Source organism: Dipodomys merriami, unplaced genomic scaffold (assembly GCF_024711535.1).
Source record: "Dipodomys merriami isolate MVZ:Mamm:240054 unplaced genomic scaffold, mDipMer1.0.p SCAF_2, whole genome shotgun sequence".
NCBI classification, from domain to species: domain Eukaryota; kingdom Metazoa; phylum Chordata; class Mammalia; order Rodentia; family Heteromyidae; genus Dipodomys; species Dipodomys merriami.
This window is the reverse complement of record NW_027203381.1, coordinates 117,168,164-117,189,843: the sequence shown is the minus strand read 5'-3', so window position 1 is coordinate 117,189,843 and position 21,680 is coordinate 117,168,164. Positions and strand designations below refer to the sequence as shown.

The following is a 21,680-nucleotide window of genomic DNA, read 5'->3' as shown; positions in this document are numbered from 1 at the left end:
GAGACTGTCACAGGGTCTGCAGCTCCTTCAATGTTATCCACACTCGGTACCACAGCTGCAAAAATGTGCTCCCCACCAGAGTCCAGTAGCACTGAGGCAACACTGGTAGCGTACGACCCCACTGGGTCTCCTGCCCGGGCCGTTGTGGCGGGCGGCAGGATGATGAGCTTTGTGTTGAAGTCAGCATGAGGTTCTGGGCTATGCTAGTCTTCAGTGAATGTTATGAACCCCAGACCATTTTCTGTATTGATTTCCTTAAGTTTTATGTTTAGTGTGGGTTTTAAGGCTTGAACTCAGAATCTTGTGCTCTTGCTTAGCTTGTGCATAAGGCTTGAGTCATAGCTCTACTTCTGGTTTTTTGGTAGTTAATTGGAGATAAAGAGTCTCACAGATTTTCCTGCCCTGCTGGCTCTGAGCCATGAGCCGAGCCTCAGATCTGAACCTTCTGAGCAAATAGAATTACAATGTGAGCCTATTGCACCCAGTTTTAATTTTCTTACTATAAAACAGGACTGTGAGATGGCCTTTTCAATTTAGGTTACAGGTATAATAGCCCCAGTGGCAAATAATAATATCCTACTTTTTTCCTACTATTGAAAATACACACTTGAAACAAGATTCTGACCATCTGCAGCAGATCAAGGGCGAAAGAGGGAAGGCCGAGCACACTGAGGGCCGTGCTCCTGCTCGGGGGTCTCTTCCCACCTGGCCCCAGCGCACTTGCCTCAGCCACCCAGTGCTCTACTGCTATCTTCAAATACAGTGTACTTTAGTTTCTAATTTTAGGACCAAATAAATTAGCTCAAGAAGAAAAGGAAAGAGGTATAATTCATTATTAAAATTTTTGTTTTCTCCGTATTCTTCATTAAAAAGCAAAACCAGCTATATACTCACTGGGCTATCTACTGCCTTTTGGCCCTTGGCTTTGCACGAGGATGGCCCCTGGGGAGTCCGGGTCACAGAAGCAGCGGAGCTGACCTCCGATGTCCTCAGGTCCTTTCTTGGATTTGGCTGCAGAAATAAGGTGAATGGGGAAGGGGATGGAGGGACAAGGGAAAAGCAAAGCCAGTTACCTTAAGGTTCAACTACCTTCTGTCTTTATTGAATTTCTCCATGGAACTTCCTCTGCTCCCCAATTCTCACACTTTACAAATAAGAATGAAGCTGAACATTTTACTGTGCCCAAATGAAATACCTTTTTCTTTTTCTGTTCATCTAGAATGTGTTCTCTCACTTTCTGAATAATTTCATCAGCTTTCAATTCGGAGAATAAGTTCTTGTTTTTGCTTCGAACTTTTTTGATAAATCCAACAAGTTCAATGCTGAAAGGAAAAGATGAGGAAAATAAATGATAAACAACGAAAAGGTTTTTGTTGTTGTTGTTTATTGCTAAGTAGTTGGGCACCAGTGGCTCATGCCTGTAATCTTAGATATTCAGGAAGCCAAGATCTGAGGATTTTGGTTCAAAGCCAGCTCAGGCAGTAGTCTGTGAGACTCTTCAATTAATCACTAAAAAGCTGGAAAGTGAAATGGGGCTCAAGTATAGTGCAAAAAAGCTCAGGGGAGCCGGGTGCTGGTGGCTCACGCCTGTAATCCTAGCTACTCAGGAGGCTGAGATCTGAGGATCGCGGTTCAAAGCCAGCCCGGGCAGGAGAGACTGTGAGACTCCTATCTCCAATGAACCAGCAGAAAACCGGAGGTGGCGCTGTAGCTCAAGTGGTAGAGTGCTCGCCTTGAGCTGAAGAGCCCAGGCCCAGAGTTCAAGCCCCACGACCGACCAAAAAAAAAAAAAAAAGCTCAGGGGACAGTGCCTAGGCCCTGAGTTCAAGCACCAGGACCAGTACACATATTGGGGGTCTGGTGGTATAGCTGAATGCTAGTGCCCTTGCCTAACATGCATAAGGCTCTGAGTTCACTCCTCACCCCACAAAAAAGAAGAAAAAAAAATGCTCACTCATTTCTGCTTACAGAAAGAAACATCTATCTTGCTGAGCTAAGCAGCTGTACAGTTCTCTCCCTGACAGGGCTGGCCATGATTTTATCAGAACAGATAACCTCAGTTCAGTGAAGTGCTTAACAGGCACTAATACTGTACACTCATACCTGCTATACCACGGGAAGAGCAGAGACAAGTTTGCCATGACAATGTTGAATGTTCCTTTGAGAAACTGGCTTGAGTGAACAGCAGGTGTTGGAGGAGCAGGCAGTCTCTGCTCTACCTCGGGGCTTTGTTCGGCAGGTCCTGGAGGAGGAGCAGGCAGTCTCTGCTCTACTTCGGGGCTTTGTTCGGCAGGTCCTGGAGGAGGAGCAGGCAGTTTCAGGTCTACCTCGGGGCTTTGTTCTGCAGGTCCTGGAGGAGGAGCAGGCAGTCTCTGGTCTATCTTGGGGCTTTGTTCTGCAGGTCCTGGAAGAGGAGCAGGCAATCTCTGGTCTACCTCGGGGCTTTGTTCAGCAGGTCCTGGAGGAGGAGCAGGCAGTCTCTGGTCTACCTCGGGGCTTTGTTCAGCAGGTCCTGGAGGAGGAGCAGGCAGTCTCTGGTCTACCTCGGGGCTTTGTTCGGCAGGTCCTTCAGGAGGAGCAGGCAGTCTCTGGTCCACTGCGGGGCTTTGTTCGGCAGGTCCTTCAGGAGGAGCAGGCAGATTCTGCTCTGCTTCAGGGTTTTGTTCTGCTAGAGCTGCTTGGCCAGCCTTCTCAGGCTCTGTCTGCTCGCAGGACAGTGACCCTGGTGACAAAGCCAAAGGAATTTCGTCTGCACAGCCACTGGCAGGAAACAGCCCCAAATCCTCTATAATGTCCATCTTGCTGCCTGCAGAAGTCAGGAGCTCTGGATCCTCATGGTCTTCAGACTCAGAAAGTGACTTCAGATGAAGCTGTGTGGAACATATGACAGTAGTTGGATCATTTTGTGATTGCTGTTATTATTAATTGAAAGGAGAAATACTCAAGGACTATACTGAAGGGCACATCAAATTTGAATATGGTAAATTCTTTTGTTGTTGGTACTAGGGTTTGAACTCAAGACCTCATACTTGATCAGCTTGCTTACCTGGTACTCAACATTTGAACCATGCTTTCTGCCCAGTGTTTTGCTGGTTCAGAGATGGGAGTCTTGAATACTTTTCTGCTTAGGCTGACTTCAACGCCAATCTCTAGACTTCAGCCTTTTAAGTAGCTAGGATTACAGGTGTGTGCCACCAGCACCTGGCGATATTTTTGTTTTAAAAGACTTACTGACCACAACATTATTAGAACAAAGGGCGATTGGTGGCTTTTAAGTAATTCTCACTATTTTCCCTGTGAAACTAGAAAAACTGCCTCAATGAGAAGGTTTTGCCTACCACGTGCCCAGCATCACACTCCACCTCATCGTGCCTCTTCCCTTTGCAGCTAAAACCCACAGCAGACTCAACTCATCAAAACACTAGCGTGTGCCATAGAACACCCAGCAGTGCTGCTCCCGCCAGTTAGGTAGACTTAGCTCTCCCTATGGCTTTTTTTTTTTTTTGGTGCTGGTCCTGGGGCTTGAACTCAGGACCTGCCTATTTGTCCTTTGGCTCAAGAATAGTGGTCAACCCTTGAGCTATAGCTCCACTTCCAGCTTTCTGGTAATTAATTGGAGACAAGAGTCTCACAGACTTTCTTGCCTGGGCTGGCTTTGAATTGCAATCCCCAGATCTCAGCCTCCCGTGTAGCTGGATTATAGGTATGAACCACTGACGTCCCACGTTCTCCTCTGTCTATGCCCTCACAGTGGATATTGCTGATGCTACCTGAGGCTCTTATCTCCAGTGCATGCTACCTTCAGGCTACTTCTAATTGTCTCAGGCCACACAAACTGTGCTTATTGCTGAGTAATGAGCACTTTCAGATTCCAGTCTAGACTACTATCCTGAGATCCCCATCCGCACATAATCTAAATTTCAATGTACTTTGCCTTGGGACCCACCTTGGACTCCTCTCCTGACCATGTAGTACAGCCCAGCCTTGTAACACAAGTTGTTCCAGAGGTCTAATACCATTACCCTCATAGCCACTTCACAACCCATACTCCACTGATGGCTATTCCCCAGCCAAGCGGATTCACTCCAGGTTTTCTCTACACTGACATCTGGCTCATCTTCATAAAGTACCTGAACCTAGACCAACTTGCTAGCTGGGGACTCCTAAGGAATTGCTCAAACTGTATAACATAGCATAGAGACAAGGCTTCTTTGGTCCAGGCACTTGTGTCTTGTACTGTACAGTCAGATGCTCTCCCCACAGTCCCTTCACCAAGCTCTGCATCCACTCTTAGGGCCCAGTTCTTTTCTTTTCTTTTTTTTTTTTTGGTCAGCCATGGGGCTTTAACTTTGGGTCTGGGTGTTGTCCCTCAGCCTTCAGCTCAAGACAAACGCTCTACCACTTGAGCCACAGCACCACTTCTGGTTTCCTGGTGGTTTTTATTGGAGATAAGAGTCTCACGGATTTTCCTGCCCAGGCTGGCTTTGAACCGCAATCCTCAGATCTCACCCTCCTGAGTCACTGGTGCCCGGCAGGGCCCACTGCTTGTTCACCACTGAGTCAATAAGTGAGCGAATGAGAGGCAAATGAGACACAAAGTGGATGGCTTTTAGGGGCACAATGAGATTTTCCAGGATTTGAAAATAAAAGTTCTTTTGAGCAATTACAAAATTTCATTAAGCCAAAATGACAAATTATTGGTAACAGTGCTCGAAGATTCAAAGTTGTAAAGACTTGGGAGAAGCTGTAAATGAGAGGTGATCTTCAATTCTAAATAAAACCCTGCTTCTTACTCAGGTCAATGAAAGTACTTATGCTTTTCACCCGTAAGATGTTGAAGATCACTGATGGAAGGAGCTGAGTAGGGTATCTCGAGTAGGAGACCCAACAGCGCAGAGCACAGCAGGGCTGCGCAGGGACAGCTGAGAGGGAAGCCCTGGCTGGGCTCTATGGGGACAGTAGATTGCATTGCAGGCAGATGACTGGCCCAATCAAGGGTCTTGCAATAGCAAGAAGGTAGAAATCAGGTTTCTCCTTCCTCTGCTTGTAGACACTATTTCATGTCATGTCAAAGGATTCTAAAACTCACCTTTAATTGACCTTTTAACAGTCTTTACATTCTTATAAGAATGTCTGATCTTCTTTGATTCATGTTATATCTCAAAAATTAACATTAAAATGCATTATGCTAGCCCATCAAAGCCCTGCATATCTGAGGTATAGCCATACTCATTCTGTATTTGATGAGGAAACACCTGCAGGTATGCAGGAATGAGAACCATGGGTGCAAATAGTAAGGAGGGTCTGATTCAACTGCAGGCACTTCTATGCCTTGATTCAGATGTGAGAATACAAGTACCACACACGTGTGTGGTAGCACCTGGGTAATAAAGGCAGATGAGGTACATGAAAGTGTGGAACATGCCCAGCTGCCGACTGATGTTCCATCAGTAATGAAAGCATTATGGACAGTAATGACACCAATAATGAAAGCAGAGGACAGTCACAATGCCATCCCATCCCAGAACAACACTGCCAACAAGCTATATGGACCAGTTAAGAGTGCTTCATTTTCCCCTCCCTATCAAAATAAGATGCAACAGACTTACTGTACTATAAGCAGGAAATGAAAGCTCAGAAATCTGTACTTTAGAAAGGTCACTGAGCAGAGAACCATTTTTAATTGCTTCGATTTGCTCTTCAAACTCAGCCTGTGGGTAGAAGGGAAAATGTGAAGTTTTTCTAAATTCATAAGGAAAATCATTTTTTTCCTTAGTGTACACCACTATGATCAAGAATTTTCTAAGAAACACAACTGACACGAAATATATTAGAGCAAGGCAATTTGTCTCTCTCTCTCCCTTTCCCTCTCCCTCCTTCTCCCCCCCACCTCTCTTTCTCTCTTTTGGTGCTGATCTGGGGGCTTGAACTCAGGACTTTGGTGCTGTCCCTAAGCTCCTTTGCTCAAGGCTAGCATCCTACCACTCAAGCCACAGTTCCACTTTTGGTGTTTTGGTGGTTAATTGGAGATAAAAGAGTCTCACGAAGCTCTTTTCTGCTTGGGCTGGCTTTGAACTGCAATTCTCAGATCTCAACCTTCTGGGCAACTAGGATTACAGGCATGAGCTACCTGTGCGCTACTTAACACAATTACTTCTCCTTCTTCTGCTTTTTTTTTTTTGGGGGGGGGGTGGAGTAGAGCTTGAACTCTGGGCCTGGGCGCTGTCCCTGAGCACTTCAGCTCAAGGCAAGGGCTCTACCACTTGAGCTACAGCGCCACTTCTGGTTTTCTGGTGGTTAATTGGAAATGAGTCTCATGGACTTCCCTGCCAGGGCTGGCTTTGAACCGAGATCCTCAGATTTCAGCTCACTCCTGAGTAGCTAGAATTAAAGGCATGAGCCACTGGCGCCCGGCCAAACAATTATTTCTTAAAAGTTCACAGTAAGATCTCACTAATTAGAATGCTCTAAAAATTTATCATATATAACTTAACTATATCAATCAAGGATAGAGTTGATTATTAACCTCATAAAAAACTCAGAATGTCAACAAAAATATATTATTGCTACCAATAGTTAAAAAACAGTTTAAACATGACACTACCATTCTGAGAATTATAACCATCCTACAGATTTTGACAGAATAATGAAAAGTTTTACAGCTTACCTTTGCTTTCTTAATTTCTTCTGTAACGTTAGAAAGAAATGATTCCCATGAATGTATATCGGACTCGATGTCAAGACATCCTGCAGAATCACTGGAAAAGTTAAAAAGATGCCACTGCTTAAACACTACAGAAAATGACAAAATGAAAGCCTGCATTTAGCCAGGCTTCAGTAGCTCATGCCTGAAATCCTAGCTACTCAGGAGGTTGATCTGAGGATTGAGGTTCAAAGCCAGCCCAGGCAGGAAAGTCTGTGAGTCTTATCTCAATTAACCACCAGAAAACCAGAAGTGGTGCTGTGGCTCAATGTGGTAGAGTGCTAGCTAGCCTTGAACACAAAGAGGCTCAGGGACAGTGCTCAGGCCCTGAGTTCAAGCCCCACAAGACTGACAAAAAAAAAAGTAAAATAAATAAATCTGGAACATGCAAAACAATCCAATAACACCTAACCGCCCAGTTGGCTGTGTAAAAGGAAAGGCTGGGACCACACAGAATAAGGTAAGTATGGACCTTAGCATTCATGGATCTGGCTCGATTGCAAGGGACAACACATGCCTGAGAAGATCAGAAATACCAGCAGTCTGTGATTGTGTCAGCTTGCCTAACACATCCTAAAGAACAAACAGAATGCTTGTTTTTCTTTCTTTTTTTCTGTCATGGGGCCTGAACTCAGGGCCTGGGTGCTGTACTGAACTTTTCTGCTCAAGGCTAGTGCTCTAACACTGAGCCACAGCTCAACTTCTGGTTTTCTGGTGGTTAACTGGAGATAAGAGTCTCATGGCCTTTGCTGCCCAGGCTGGCTTCAAACTACAATCCTCAGATCTCAGCCTCCTGATGAGCTAGGATTATAGGTGTGAGCTACCGGTGCCCAGCCAGAATGTTTCTTTACTTGTGTTTTGGTGAAACAGGCAGAGTTAGCATAACATTCCCCAAAAAGAAACACTAGTGAAAGGCTTAGTGGAGGAGTCTATAGTACTGGATAAAATGGTATATAAAGTAAGCTGTGATCCACAACCAATAATAAACTATTTAACAGAGACTTTTCAACTACTTGATCTATATGTCAGTTGAACTAGTCCTATAGTTTGAATCAGTATATCCACTTACCTGTAAGGATATCTGTTAAAAAAAATTAAGTCTTGAAAATGAAAGAGGAAAAAAATACACACTACATCTTTTTCTATAATGCACACAATCAACCAGAACCTTCCTGGTTCAATTCTAAGAGTCTGAAATCTGAATGAAAAAAAAAACAAGAACTAAGAAAATGAAAACCCTGGAATTAAAAACATAAGACCAATGTGCATAACAGGACGAAAAGCATCAGATGAAAAGCAATCTCCTGCATGGAAATCCATGGCAAGAGCTAGGGATGTAGCTAATTCTTGCCTTAAATGTGTGATGCATTGTGTTCAATTCCCAGTACCTCAAAAAATCAATAAAATCTGCCGGGTGCTGGTGGCTCACTCCTATAATCCTAGCTACTCAGGAGGCTGAGATCTGAGGATCACAGTTCAAAGCCAGCCCAAGCAGGAAAGGCCATGAGACTCTTATCTCCAATAAACCACTAGAAAACTGGAAGTGGTGCTGTGGCTCAAGCAGTAGAGCACTTGCCTTGAGCTAAAGAGTGCAGGGACAGCTCCCAAACCCAGAGTTCAAGCCCCATAACTGACCAAAAAAAAAAAAAAAATCGATAAAATTTACATGGAGAAATGCAATATGCCATGTTGACAGTTTGTATGCTGGAATACTAATCAACCTTTCAAATTCAGTTCAGAAAACTATAATGATCAATATGAGAAGAAATTCTATCTAGTGGAAAAAAATATGTAAACTTTTACCATTAATGAACTTATTCGGTAAGATTAACTATATATTTATATAGAATTGGATAGAGATACTTTGGATTTTGTGGGAGCAATGCTAGGGTTTGAATTTAGGGCCTGAACCCTCCAATCTGGTGCTGTACCACTTGAGCCACTGCTCCAGCTCTTTTTTTTTTGGATCTGGTCATGGGGGCTGAACTCTGGGCCTGGGCGCTGTCTCTCAGCTTTTCAACTCAAGGCTAGTGCTCTACCACTTGAGCCAAAGCGCCACTTCTGGCTTTTTTCTGCTTATGTGGTGCTGAAGAATTGAACCCAGGGCCTCATGCATGCGAGGCAAGCACTCTACCACTGAGCCAACTTCCCAGACCTCTCTTCCAGCTCTTTTTGCTTGTCTTAGTGGTTCAATAGGGTCTTTCGTTTATATCTGGCCTGGGCTGGACCTCAATCCTCCTATCTATGACTCCCAGAAAGCTGGGCTGATAGACACATACCACTGGACTAAACTGGTTTTTTTTTTTTTGTTGTTGTTTTGGGTCCGGTCATGGGGCCTGAACTCTGGGCCTGGGCACTGTCCCTCAGCTCTTCAGCTCAAGGCTAGCGCTCTACCACTTGAGCCACAGTGCCACTTCCGGCTTTTTTCTTTTTGCTTATGCGGTGCTGAGGAATCGAACCCAGGGCCTCATGCATGCAAGGCAAGCGCTCTACCACTGAGCCACCTTCCCAGCCTCTGGACTTAACTGTTTATCGATGTATTTTAGAAATGGAATCTCTTAATTTTTTGCTCATGCTGACCTCAAACTAATTCTCCTGATCTCCACTTCTTTTGTTCATATTTTGATTTTTCTGCAACTGTATCTATTTAAAACAAAATGGTCCTAATCTTAAAATCTTTTTTTCCTCAAGTGTTTGTAATTTCATTTCCTAAGCAACTTGCTGGAGAACCTCTGGGAGGCCATACTACCTGCTGGTCAGCTTGAGGTTCTTAAGGTAGGCTTCTGCTTGCGATGCCATGCTCTGTAACCTATACACCTCATGCTCCTTCCAGTTTTCAAGCACAGATACCTGCCAGCAAATTAAAGATGTTTAGGCATTTTTCAAATATAAACAAACTATTTACAAGTTAAAACATTAAGATTTACAGTCATTTTCCAATTTCTCCTTAAAGAAAGAATCGGGACAGGATTACCAGAACTTCTCTATGCTATGATTTGGGATTTGAGAACAGACTAACAAAAGACATTAAAAAGTCTACTTTAGTGATCCTTCTTACAGATGTGATACTATTGTACATGGCTTTCTGCTTAAGGCATATACAAGCATGGAGCTGGGTGAACTGTGCACACTTTCTATGTGTGTGTGTGTGTGTGTAATCAGAGCCAAAGGCCTGTGGAGGAACCGTGGGCTATACAATCAGTCAAAAAGCCCCATAGAATCTCAACTAGAAAAACACATACAGCCAGGCTTTAGAAAACAATGTAAATAAAAAGCAGACATCATTTTAATTTTTGTCTTAGTGGTTTTTCAAATAATGCACAGTACTGGTACATATTCTTCTGGCAAGAAGGAGAATATAATATTGCAATTACAGGTGTGAATCACATGAGCCTTTTTTTTTTTGCTCAGTGCTGGTGTTCTATCAATTGAGTCACAGCTCCATTTCTGGCTTTTTGGTAGTTTACTGGATATATACTCATATATATATATATATATATGTATATATGTATGTATATATATGTGTGTGTGTATATATATATATATATGTGTGTGTGTGTGTGCATATATATATATATATATATATATATATATATATATATATATATATATATATATCTCATATACTGATAAGCTAGTCCTGGCGGACTGCTTTCAACCATAATCTTCAGATGTCAGCCTCCTAAGTAGCTAGGATTACAGGCATCAGCCACAGGTGCCCAACAAGAGTATATTCTTAGTACATTATTTTCATTTTATGGTTGGCTATGTCATGGCACATTACCTGATTAAATACATTGAAGTTATAGTGTACAGTATGGGAAGTGACTAAAGGGTGTTGTGCATTATGAATACATGTATATAACACAGGGAGAGTGGCTATGTTAGGGAGAGACAGGATTATAGGTAATGGAAATCTCTCATCCCATTTCCCAAGAGTAACATCATGCCTTGCATGTAATTAAAGAAACACAAAACCGGGGCCGGGAAGGTGGCTCAGTGGTAGCGTGCTTGCCTTGCATGCATGAGGCCCTGGGTTCGATTCCTCAGCACCACATAAGAAAAAAGAAAAAAGCCAGAAGTGGCGCCGTGGCTCAAGTGGTAGAGCGCTAGCCTTGAGCTGAAGGGCTGAGGGACAGTGCCCAGGCCCAGAATTCAGGCCCCATGACTGGACCCAAAAAAAAAAAAAAAAAAAAAAGAAACACAAAACCCAAAAAGTGGCCTTGTCACACCTGCCCCTCAGCAGTGTCCTTCACAGACCAGCACTCACCTCTGCAGCCATGGCCCTTTGTCGACTCTCTTCACAGCACTCCTTCCCTTTCTGTATACGCTCTTCTATTTGCATTTTCTCACTTGTAAATGTATTACTACAATGTTGAAAGAAAAAAAAAACAAAAACCTTGAGAACAAATTCAACTCCAGGCCAGATCAATTTTAAGACTAAGCCACACTTAATTTCCTCATATAACAGGACTCACATGGTATATGCTCTCTCCATTTTACAAATGACCAAAGGAAAGTGTAAAACCCCAGTTGAGTATCTGAGGGCCAAGCTGAGAGAGATGGAGGATGCCATGACAGGCCACTGGTTAAGAGTGCAGGTGGAATACAACCTTCCACATGAGTGAATGCTATCAACAATTCCCTTTGGGGCCAGAAATTATTGACATACATCATGAGCAAAAGACTCAACAAAATAGAATGACCTGTGCATAATTGCGCATAGCCACACTTTTTAAAAAAAATGTGGATATCTAACTATTTATTTTTGATAATCTTTTTTTAATTGTGAAAATACTGTACAGAGGGGTTAAAATTACATGGGCAAGATAATGAGTACATTTCTTATCAAGCATTGTAGCCTCCTCCTTTGTTTCCCCTTCCCATCCCTTCCCATCCTCCTCCCCCCGCCCCCCTAGCCACACTTCTTAACAGCCTATGTGGGGAAAAGGAAACTAAATGCTAAAAAAAGGTGGCCATGCAATATGCTGGAAATGAAGTGTGCTTATGAAATTATCAAATGAGAAAAGCAAAATATAACTGCTCACCACTGATAACATATTATGCCTATGTGGAAACTCATTACCTCCAGTAGGAACATTAAAAGGGCATTTGGTACAGACTAACATTTCAAGCAACACAATAGATGCTTGTAATGCAACCCAGGACCGCTGTGTACTACAAACCCAGAAAAGCACTTCTACCATCTAGTGACACCCTCAACCTCAAAAAGTTTTCCAACACACCTTTAGTTTCAAGTTAATTCAAATAAATAAGAGTAACTGAAAACAATACATTCATGATTTCTTTATATTGCCTGGTAAAATAAAAATACCTAAAGAAAATATAGAAATAATACTTATTTATACTTAGTTTCAAAATGAAATGAAAATAAAATAGGTAATTGTTATGTCTTGGTTGTTGTCTCTTGAGTTTTGTGCTCAAGGCTAGCACTGTACCACTAAAGGCACAGCCTCATTCTTGGCTTTTTGGTGGTAAACTGGAGATAAAAGTTTCTCACAGATTTTCCTGCCTGGGCTGACTTTGAACCTTCACCATCAGATCTCAGCCTCCTAAGTAGCTAGGATTATAGGTGTGGGCCACTGAAGCCTGGCTAGATAGGTATTTAAAACAAACACATAAGCAACTAAATATTTAAAAGACTAGAGTATGGTTATATTTCTGTTAGAAAAAGTGTAAGATAATGAAAATAGCCTGCCTGCTTTCAAGGGATTGGTCGGGAAAAAGTTCCTGGTTCTTGTCCATGACATCATTTTTCTGGGTGGACCTACAAAAGAAGTGTAACTAGTTTAATTAGCCTGCAGATTTTTCAAATCATCCTATCCAGTAAATTACACCATATCTATACAAGCATTTTTAGTTTTTAAAATGCTTTTATATAGCCGGGCGCTGGTGGCTCACGCCTGTAATCCTAGCTACTCAGGAGGCTGAGATCTGAGGATCGTGGTTCAAAGCCAGCCCGGGCAGGGGAGACCGTGAGACTCCTATCTCCAATAAACCACCAGAAAACCGGAAGTGGCGCTATAGCTCAAGTGGTAGAGCGCTCGCCTTGAGCTGAAGAGCTGAGCGACAGCGCCCAGGCCCAGAGTTCAAGCCCCACGGCCGACAAAAAAAAAAAAAAAAAAAAAAAAAAAATGCTTTTATATTTTGTTTCATTTCTAGCTTATAAATGGGCAAGCAATTGAGGTTGTTTTCCTTTTGAGAAATTTTCTTTTACACTTGGAGGGGAGATTCGCTTTTGCTTCACTCTACTTACAGATATATCACCCAGGAAGCACACTGCAGGTGGCTTCAGCTGGAAGCTAGGAGCACAGGCTCTCAGTCAGTTTTGGTAGAAGCAGTGACTCTCTTACTCAGAGGACAATCTATGACTTCACAGTTAAAACAGGACAACTAGCTGGGCGCTGGTGGCTCATGCTTGTAATCCTAGCTACTCAGGAGAATCATGGTTCAAAGTCTGAGAATCATGGTTCAAAGTCCAGCCTGGGCAGGAAAGTCCGTGAGACTCTTACCTCCAATAATCCACTAGAAAACCAGAAGTGGCTTTGTGGCTCAAGTGGTAGAGCACTCACCTTAAGCTGAAGAGCACAGGGACAGTGCCCAAGCCCAGAGTTCTAGCTCCATGACCGCCAAAACAAAAACAAAAACAAAACATCCCAGGACAACTATATACCTTTCCCGTGTAGTTTTTAAACATTTCTAATAAGATCTAGTTTAAATGCCATCTCACTTTATTTTATGGTCATGGGATTTGAACTCAGGGCCTGGGCGATGTCCCTGAGCTTTTTCACTCAAGGCTACTGCTCTACCACTTCAAGCCACAGTGCCACTTCCAGTTTTCTGGTTTTTCTGCCCTGGCTGGCTTTGAACCTCAATCATCAAATCGCGTCCTTCAGAGTAGCTAGGATTACAGGGGTGGGCCACCAGCACCCTGCTCCATTTCACTTCTTTTTAAGTGATTCTTCCACTCTCACACTCCTGAGCTGCACCTTCACTGATTACATATGCTTTCAGTCACTAGTGGGCAGTATCCCTACACCAACCATGAGCTCTTTTATATCCCAGTCATTTGTTAATGGGTAGTGAGATTAAATAATATGAGACAGATTTCTACCCCTTGAGATCTAGCACAAGGAAAGAGATAAAAAAGATAGTAAGATGTTATTTAAAAATCTAAATATAAAAAATCAGTTTTGAAGCTAAAATGAAAAAAATAGTAATGTTTATTACACAGCAGAAATGGTTAATTTTTTTTCTTTCTTTTTTTATTGTGAAAATACTGTACAGAGGGGTTACAATTACATGGGCAAGATAATGAGTACATTTCTTATCAAGCATTGTAGCCTCTTCCTTTGTTTCCCCTTCCCATTCCTTCCCATCCTCCCGCCCCCGATTAATTTTTCTTATAAAATTGTTATCTTTTTAAACAGTATGCCTGAATTGCCATGTAAATTATGAGTTAGTCCTCCTTCCCTTTTTTTTTTGAGGTTCTGAGGTGTGAGCTCAGGGCTTCACACTAGCTAAGCAGGCACTGTAATCTTTCAGGCCTTTTTGCAAGACAGGTTTTGCTCTTATGTCTGGGCTGGCCTAGACTTCAATTCTCCTATTGAATTACCACCATAGCTATGATGACAGGTACGCACCACTACACCTAACTTCTTTTCTATTGAGATGAGGGTCTTAGGAACTTCTTTGCCTATCCAAGCCTTGAACTATGATTCTCCGTCTCAGCCTCCTGTACAGCTGTAATGACAGTTTATAGCCAGCTATTAGTTGAGGTGGGGGTCTTTAGCCAGGGCTGGCCTCAAACTCTTGACTCTTCCAATCTCTGCCTCCTGAGCATCTAGGATTACAGGCTTAAGATACTAGTGTAATCTCTTTTTTGGCTCGTGCACATGAATGCTTGCACACACACGTGTGTGTGTATATGAAAGGGAGAGGGAGAGAGAGAGAGAGAGACAGAGAACACGCTGGTTTGGGGGCTTGAACTTAAGGCTTCATGCTTAACTGATACTCTACCAATTGAACCATGCATCCAGTACGGCTTTTTGCTGAAGAGTTTCTCAGACTTTTCTTCCCAGACTGGCTTCAAATCATGATTCTCAGATCTAAGCTTGCTGAGTAGCTAAGATTCAGGCATGAACCACTGGCACTTAGCAATTTCCAATTTTTTTTTTTTTTGTCAGTCATGGGGCCTGAACTCTGGGCCTGGGTGTTGTCCCTCAGCTCTTCAGCTCAAGGCTAGTGCTCTACCACCTGAGCCACAGCACCACTTCTGGCTTGTTTTTGCTTATGTGGTGCTGAGGAATCAAACCCAGGGTCTCATGCATGCAAGGCAAGCACCCTACCACTGAGCTACCTTCCAAGCCCCAATTTCCACATTTTTAAAATTAAGTTACACAAATATTCAGAGCTTTACAGACATTAGTTTCATTAAATGTGGTCTACTAAGGGAACTACTTTGTCGATATTTAAAAGAATGACAAGGCAGGCATGATGGCTCATGTCTAGAATCCCATCTACTCAGAAGGCTAAGTCAGGAGAATTCAAGTTTGAGGTCAGCCTAGTTAACACAGATTCCAACATCCACCTAAAAAAAAAAAAAGACATTGGCATGGAAAATTTTATGGCTGTGGTTCAAGTGATGGAGTGCTGCTAACCTTAAGCAAAAAAGCTCAGGAACAGTGCCCAGTCCCTGAGTTCTAGCCCTAAGACCGGGGGGAGGGGGGGAGGGGAAGGGAAGGTGTAAGGGGGGGGTGTAGAGCATCTAGTTATATGGCACCAAGCATAGAGAAACTATAAGTATCCTTGGAGGTCAATATACATTGTGGCCTCCAAAAAGCCATCTAAACTAGGCTGAGGCTGTAAACAACTGAATGTGGCAGAAATCATGCTTATGACAAGTTTTGGGCTTGAACTATCAATAAGCACTGCAGTTTCTACATCCTTAGGGACCTTAAACATCACAGAAGTGTGGCTACTATGCCCGAGAGCACATGGCAAGATCGTATAGATAATCAGCAGATGGAGAGGCTATAAAAGGAGAAAGATCATCAATTACAGGTACTGAGCCATCCCATTGGAGCTCAGTCCAAATCAAACATAAAAGGTGAAAATAACAACAAATATACTTCACAAATGTTGTTAAGAAAAGGTATTGCCTTTCAACTGTTACTTACATTTCAATGGTATTTAAAAGCTTCTTAATTTTCTTCTTCAGTGCTTTCAATCTTTCTTGGATTTCTTTTTTCTCTCGTTGCCATTTTTTAATTTCTTTGTCCAAATCTTGAAGGAACCAATCTAATTCTGTCTTGGAGATCTAAAACATTTCAGAAAGTACCTGAATAAATGGCAATGTACTTTTTTTTTTTTTGCGGGGGGGGGGGGAGGGGGGTAGTGGTAGAGGGGGTGGAGAGCTGAGTCCAAAAGAACAGAATTGTGAAAATGTATTAGCTCCCACAATGGCTTGAGTTCTAGGGGAATAAAGATGCACAAGCTAGCACCCATGGCAGGTTATGCTGTAATGGCCAGCCCTGAGGTATAGTCATACAACACAACCACATCCTAAGCACTCAGCTCATTACAGAAAGTACTCTGAAGAAGCGCTTCACTGTGCACATAAGGGTGCATACTTCACTCTCCATGCCATGTTTCTTTAATCCAGAAGTAGTCTGCTCAAGTCTAAAACTTTTTGTTTGCTTTAAAAAAAATGGAATGGGGCTGGGAAGGTGGCTCAGTGGTAGAGCGCTTGCCTTGCAAGCCTGAGGCCCTGGGTTTGATTCCTCAGCACCATATAAGCAAAAAGAAAAAAGCCGGAAGTGGTGCTGTGGCTCAAGTGGTAGAGCGCTAGCCTTGAGCTGAAGAGCTGAGGGACAGCGCCCAGGCCCAGAGTTCAGGCCCCACGACTGGACCCAAAAAAAAAAAAAAAAAAAAAATGGAATGCCTCTGTGTGAAAACTTAACAAACTCTCAGGCAGTTTGACAAAAGAGAAATGGGACCTGCTGATGAAAAGTTAGTTCTCTTTCCCCTAGAGTGAGGTTGCAACACTGATACCCAGTCCATTTTGTTAACTTTCCCACGCAGCTTCGGCTTTTTGAAACATCTTTGAAACACTTTTGTTGTGTGTGTTGGTGGTCCTGGTAGGCCTAGATGCTGTCCTGTGCTTTTTTTGTTCAATGCTAGAGATGTACCATTTGAGCTACAGCTCCACTTCCGGCTTTTTTTTGATGCTTTGCTGGAGATAAAGAGTCTCATGGACTTTCCAGCCTGGGCTGGCTTCAAACCTTGATCCTCAAATCTCAGCCTTCTGAGTAGCTAGGATTACAGGCATGAGCCACTGGAGACCGGCCTTTGAAACTTTTGTTGTTGTTGGTGGTGGTGGTCATGGGTGCTGTCCCTCAGCTCCTCAGCTCAAGGCTAATGTTCTACTACCTGAGCCACAGCGCCACTTCCAGGTTTCTGGTGGTTAACTGGAGGTAAGTAAGAGTCTCACAGAAATGAGAGTCTGGCTCTTTTTTTTTTTTTTGTCAGTCGTGGGGCTTGAACTCTGGGCTTGAGCGCTGTCCCTCAGCTCTTCAGCTCATGGCTAGCACTCTACCACTTGAGCTACAGCACCACTTCCGGTTTTCTGGTGGTTTATTGGAGATAAAAGTTTCATGGAGCCCAGCGCTGGTGGCTCACGCCTGTAATCCTAGCTACTCAGAAGGCTGAGTTCAAAGCCAGCCCGGGCAGGAAAGACCGTGAGACTCCTATCTCCAATAAACCACTAGAAAACCAGAAGTGGAGCTGTAGCTCAAGTGGTAGAGCGCTTGCCTTGAGCTGAAGAGCTGAGGGACAGCGTCCAGGCCCAGAGTTCAAGCCCCATGACCGACCAAAAAAAAAAAAAAAAAAAAAAAAGGGAGGCTGGGAAGGGATGTGAAGGGTAAACAAATGAGGAGGCTGCAATGCTTGATAAGAAATGTACGCATTATCCTGCCCATGTAATTGTAACCCCTCTGTACAGTGTGTTCACAAAAAAAAAAAACAAAACAGTTTCATGGACTTTCTTGCCTGGGCTGGCTTTGAGCCGTGATCCTCAGATGTCAACCTCCTGAGTAGTTAGGATTACAGGCGTGAGTCACCGGCGCCCGGCTCAAGCCTGGATCATTTTTGAACTTTGAAACACATGGAAAGTTTTATGTCCTTTTTGAAGATTAATTCATTCAATGGTAGCAAGAGGTTTGAATGAACATGTTTGTAAATACCCATCATTTATAAGTAAAGCACTCTCTATCTTAACATTTCTCATTATCAGAGCATTATTTAAATGAAAGAACTAAATAAAAGCCAAATGTTAAACATTCTACAGTTTCAAGACTATCATTGATGGATGCTTAATGAAATATTAGCCTCACATTTGCTGTAGGAGGATTTAGTTTTTACTTCCTGTCAGGTTTCCTGTGGATCACTAAGGACAAGGGTTCTCAGAAAGCATGATGTATCCTAAAGTCAATGTATACACACTCCACAGGAAATAATGGCCACAAGTCCAAAGTGATACCAACTGAGAGGACATTTTTTCCTCTTTAGTCAAGGACAACAAGTGTTCGATGCTCTAGGGAGGCAAACTTGCAAGTCAGTCTAGCTCCTTAAAGATTTTTGAGTCATACTGAAGGAAAGAGTTTATTATTGTTTCTGGGTGACAGAATTAAAACAATAGTTCAGTGGTGTTTTCTAAGCCTAGGAACAAGTCTTGTCACATTTCCCTCCCTAAAACCTCACTGATCCCAGCTTACTCTATTTACAAAATCTTATCCTCTACCTAGTTTATTTCTGTACCAGGACCAGTGTCAATTTGCCTGCCTTGCTGCCAAGCCAACTTTGTTTCTCTCCTATCCTGCTTTTCTACTTTAAGCCAATGATCTCACCTTGGATCCCCAGGTCTTTGGCATGGAGATTAGGTACAACCACATGGTTATACGATGCTGAGGCACGAGAACCTACTTGGCAACAAGTATTTAAAGGAGATCAGGTAACAAAAGGCATAAAGAATTATAACCCCATGTGCAAGTGTAAACACATACTGCTCAGCCAATGAAAATACTCAATGAGCTCATCTGCTATTTGTATTAGCCACTTTAATGACATAGTTGCTTCTTGATTAGTAAAGAAGTAACCACATCTCAATCCCACTTGCTCTTGTGTAGACACCAAAGGCACTCAGACTAGCAGTTTATCTTGACAGGTAACAAGTATACATTTCACCTGGGAAGTCTAATACCTAATAAACTGATCATTTTAGAGACAAAATAATTGCTTCTTTACAAATCAGACTTACTATGCTTTTGAGTATGACAGCAGACTCAAAGCCATACCATGGACTGGGAAGTTGGCTCAGTGGTAGAGAGTGCTTGCCTTGCATGCATGAGGCCCTGGGTTTGATTCTTCAGTACCACATAAGCAGAAAAAAGCTGGAAGTGGCGCTGTGGCTCAAGTGGTAGAGCTGAAGAGCTGAGGGAGGAGCCAAGGCCCAGAGTTGAGCCCCCATGACTGACAAAAAAAAAAGTACAGTAACAGTCCACTGTATGTACCTGTAATTCTAGCACTACAGAGGCAGAAAATCAAGAGTTTGAAGCCAGCTTGGGCTACTTGGCAAATTCAAAAACAAAAACCAAGCTAAGAGCCAGAACACATTAGTCAGTGCTGCTGCTCTCTCACAGCCTTCCCCTTGGGCACAGATGGCAGAACCTTGAACTATGCAAATATAGCACCAGCCACTAGTTTATAAAGGCGGGAAAGCTGTCAGAGAGAAATACGCTTCACTTACCTACCGCCAAGCTGAGGTACCTTTGTGCCCAGCCTGCCTGTTGCTCACGTGGGTGGCCCTAAGAATTTTCATATGGATTTACTGAAACTGAATTTGTAACAATACTTCATTTTGATAAACCTTCCATAGTTTATTAAACTCATGTTCCCTATGTTATGTAGTAAGCAGAGTTTTCTTTTTGTTCTTTTCATCCTGTCTTCGCAGTTCCACCCAATAGGTCCTAGGAAACATCCTAATAGTTATCTTTACAGATGAATCCTTTTCCTCTGTGTATACTTAAATCGTAGTGAGTTTGTTCTTTTTATGAATTTTATGTAAAGATGATGTGCAGCGGGGTTACAGTTACATAAGTCAGGTAACGAGCATATTTCCTTTAGAACAGTGTCCTCCATTCCCTCATTCTTTCCCAGTTTCCCCCTCACCCATAAGGGAGTTTTTTTAAGGTTCCGTTAAAGTAATTTTCTTGTTTTTTCTTTCCCTCTCTTCCTCCCTCCCTTTCCAATGCTGGGGCTTGAACTCAAGGGCTCACACTCTTGTATCATTTTTCCACTCATAGCTGGTACTCTACCAATGGAGCTAGTCAACTGGAGATGAGACTTTCCAATTTGTCTGCTTTGGCTAGCTCTGAAGACTGATTCTCAAATCTCAGTCTCTTGAGTAGCTGGATTACAGATATGAGGCAGTAGTACCCAGCAAATACTCTAATATTTAATACATTATTCTAGCTATTGATCTGGACTTCTGGAATAAAAATCATCCCTTCTTAAATAATGTTACCTTTCTGAACAAAAGACACAAGTTTTTAAAAAACACAACATAATTTCCTTACATCACAATTCCACTGCCACACTAATTTAATCTGGTCTTGTCCCTAACTGGTATTTATCCTCCAGTCAGCTAAATGTAACTGGTGCTCAATCTCATCTACTAGAATTCCAGAGCAGTACATTCAAACTAGATACTCTGAAGGGCAGTTGGAGTCCAAAGACTCTACGAGTAATTTTCATGCTGTCTTAGGAGGAAAATGATCACTGAACCCTTACTATGTAGTACAAGGCAGTTTTAATGACTGTACAAGCGTTTTAAAGCTACAAAATAGGAACAATTATTACTCAAAGGTTCCAGATAAGCAACTAAAGCACAGAGAAGTTACTTAATTTACCCAAGACCAGAACTATCAGAATAGAATCCTGTCTGGATATAATCTCCATCAGTCTGGCTCCAGACTTGGAACGACTAATGTGACATGCCTCTCAATACAGACAGGAATTTAACATGAAACGTAGTCACTAGAAAAGAGTTTTAGTTTACCAAAAAACTGAAATGAAAAGCCAGATTTATAGCCCTTTTCTCAAAAGCAATTTGTAGAGTTTCAACAGTGCAAGAAACATTGTCACTTGAAAACAGAGAAAAATTTCGAAGAGGCTATTTGGAGATAGAATTCTTTGTTTAGTCAACGTGTGGTTCAGCTAATTGAGGCTCATCAACAGTTATACTTGAATGCTCCTAATTATGCTGACTACTTAAGGAAGGTTTCAGACAGGATTACCTTGTTTTCTTCTATGTTCCTTTTCAACTTTTCTTCCAGATCCCTGGTCTCTTCTGAGCTCCTGAGTTTTATCTGCTCATAATTTTCATATGCTTCCTTAAGCTGTTCTTGTAATGTGTGATATTCTTTTTCGTACTCTTTTTCAATCTGTGAAATATCCCCCTAAAAGGAAATGATAAAACCCTTAAACATTGCTTCAAATGCCTATATGTGATCTTGTTCTGAACACACATACAAACACACATATACACACAGACGCACATACATGAATTCACGGGCATGTGCGCCTCCCCCCCCCATACACATGTATGAGAAAGGAAGGGCTGGGGTGGCTTAGTGGTAGAGTGCTTGCCTAGCACGCATGAAGCCCTGGGTTTGATTCCTCAGTACCACATACACAGAAAAAGCCAGAAGTGGTGCTGTGGCTCAAGTGGTAGAATGCTAGCATTGAGCAAAAGAAGCTCAGGGACAGCGCCCAGGCCCTGAGTTTAAGCTGCAGGGCTGGAAAAAAAAAAAAAAAAGATGAGAAAGGAGAAAGGGATGACTAGGAATGTAATGGAGGGGTGCATAAGTTCAAAGTACACAGTTTGTCTATAGAATGA

At 42.6% G+C, this 21,680-nt stretch overlaps 1 protein-coding gene across 5 annotated transcripts in view; it reads right to left on the bottom strand.

The window, feature by feature from the left end:
• Window positions 1-21,680, bottom strand: part of Ttc3 (tetratricopeptide repeat domain 3) — a 121,623-nt gene that overhangs the window by 5,074 nt on the left and 94,869 nt on the right. For 4 of the 5 annotated variants that reach the window (XM_070030663.1, XM_070030660.1, XM_070030664.1 and 1 more), the window contains 10 exons: window positions 21,079-21,240; window positions 15,904-16,043; window positions 12,423-12,491; window positions 10,974-11,070; window positions 9,453-9,553; window positions 6,668-6,758; window positions 5,610-5,711; window positions 2,104-2,870; window positions 1,196-1,322; window positions 895-1,011 (listed from right to left, as the gene is read on the bottom strand). In XM_070030663.1, coding sequence (XP_069886764.1) covers window positions 895-1,011; window positions 1,196-1,322; window positions 2,104-2,870; window positions 5,610-5,711; window positions 6,668-6,758; window positions 9,453-9,553; window positions 10,974-11,070; window positions 12,423-12,491; window positions 15,904-16,043; window positions 21,079-21,240 — 1,773 coding nt within the window. The remainder of the gene's footprint in view (window positions 1-894; window positions 1,012-1,195; window positions 1,323-2,103; window positions 2,871-5,609; window positions 5,712-6,667; window positions 6,759-9,452; window positions 9,554-10,973; window positions 11,071-12,422; window positions 12,492-15,903; window positions 16,044-21,078; window positions 21,241-21,680) is intronic. The other variant, XM_070030661.1, reaches the window with a different exon arrangement.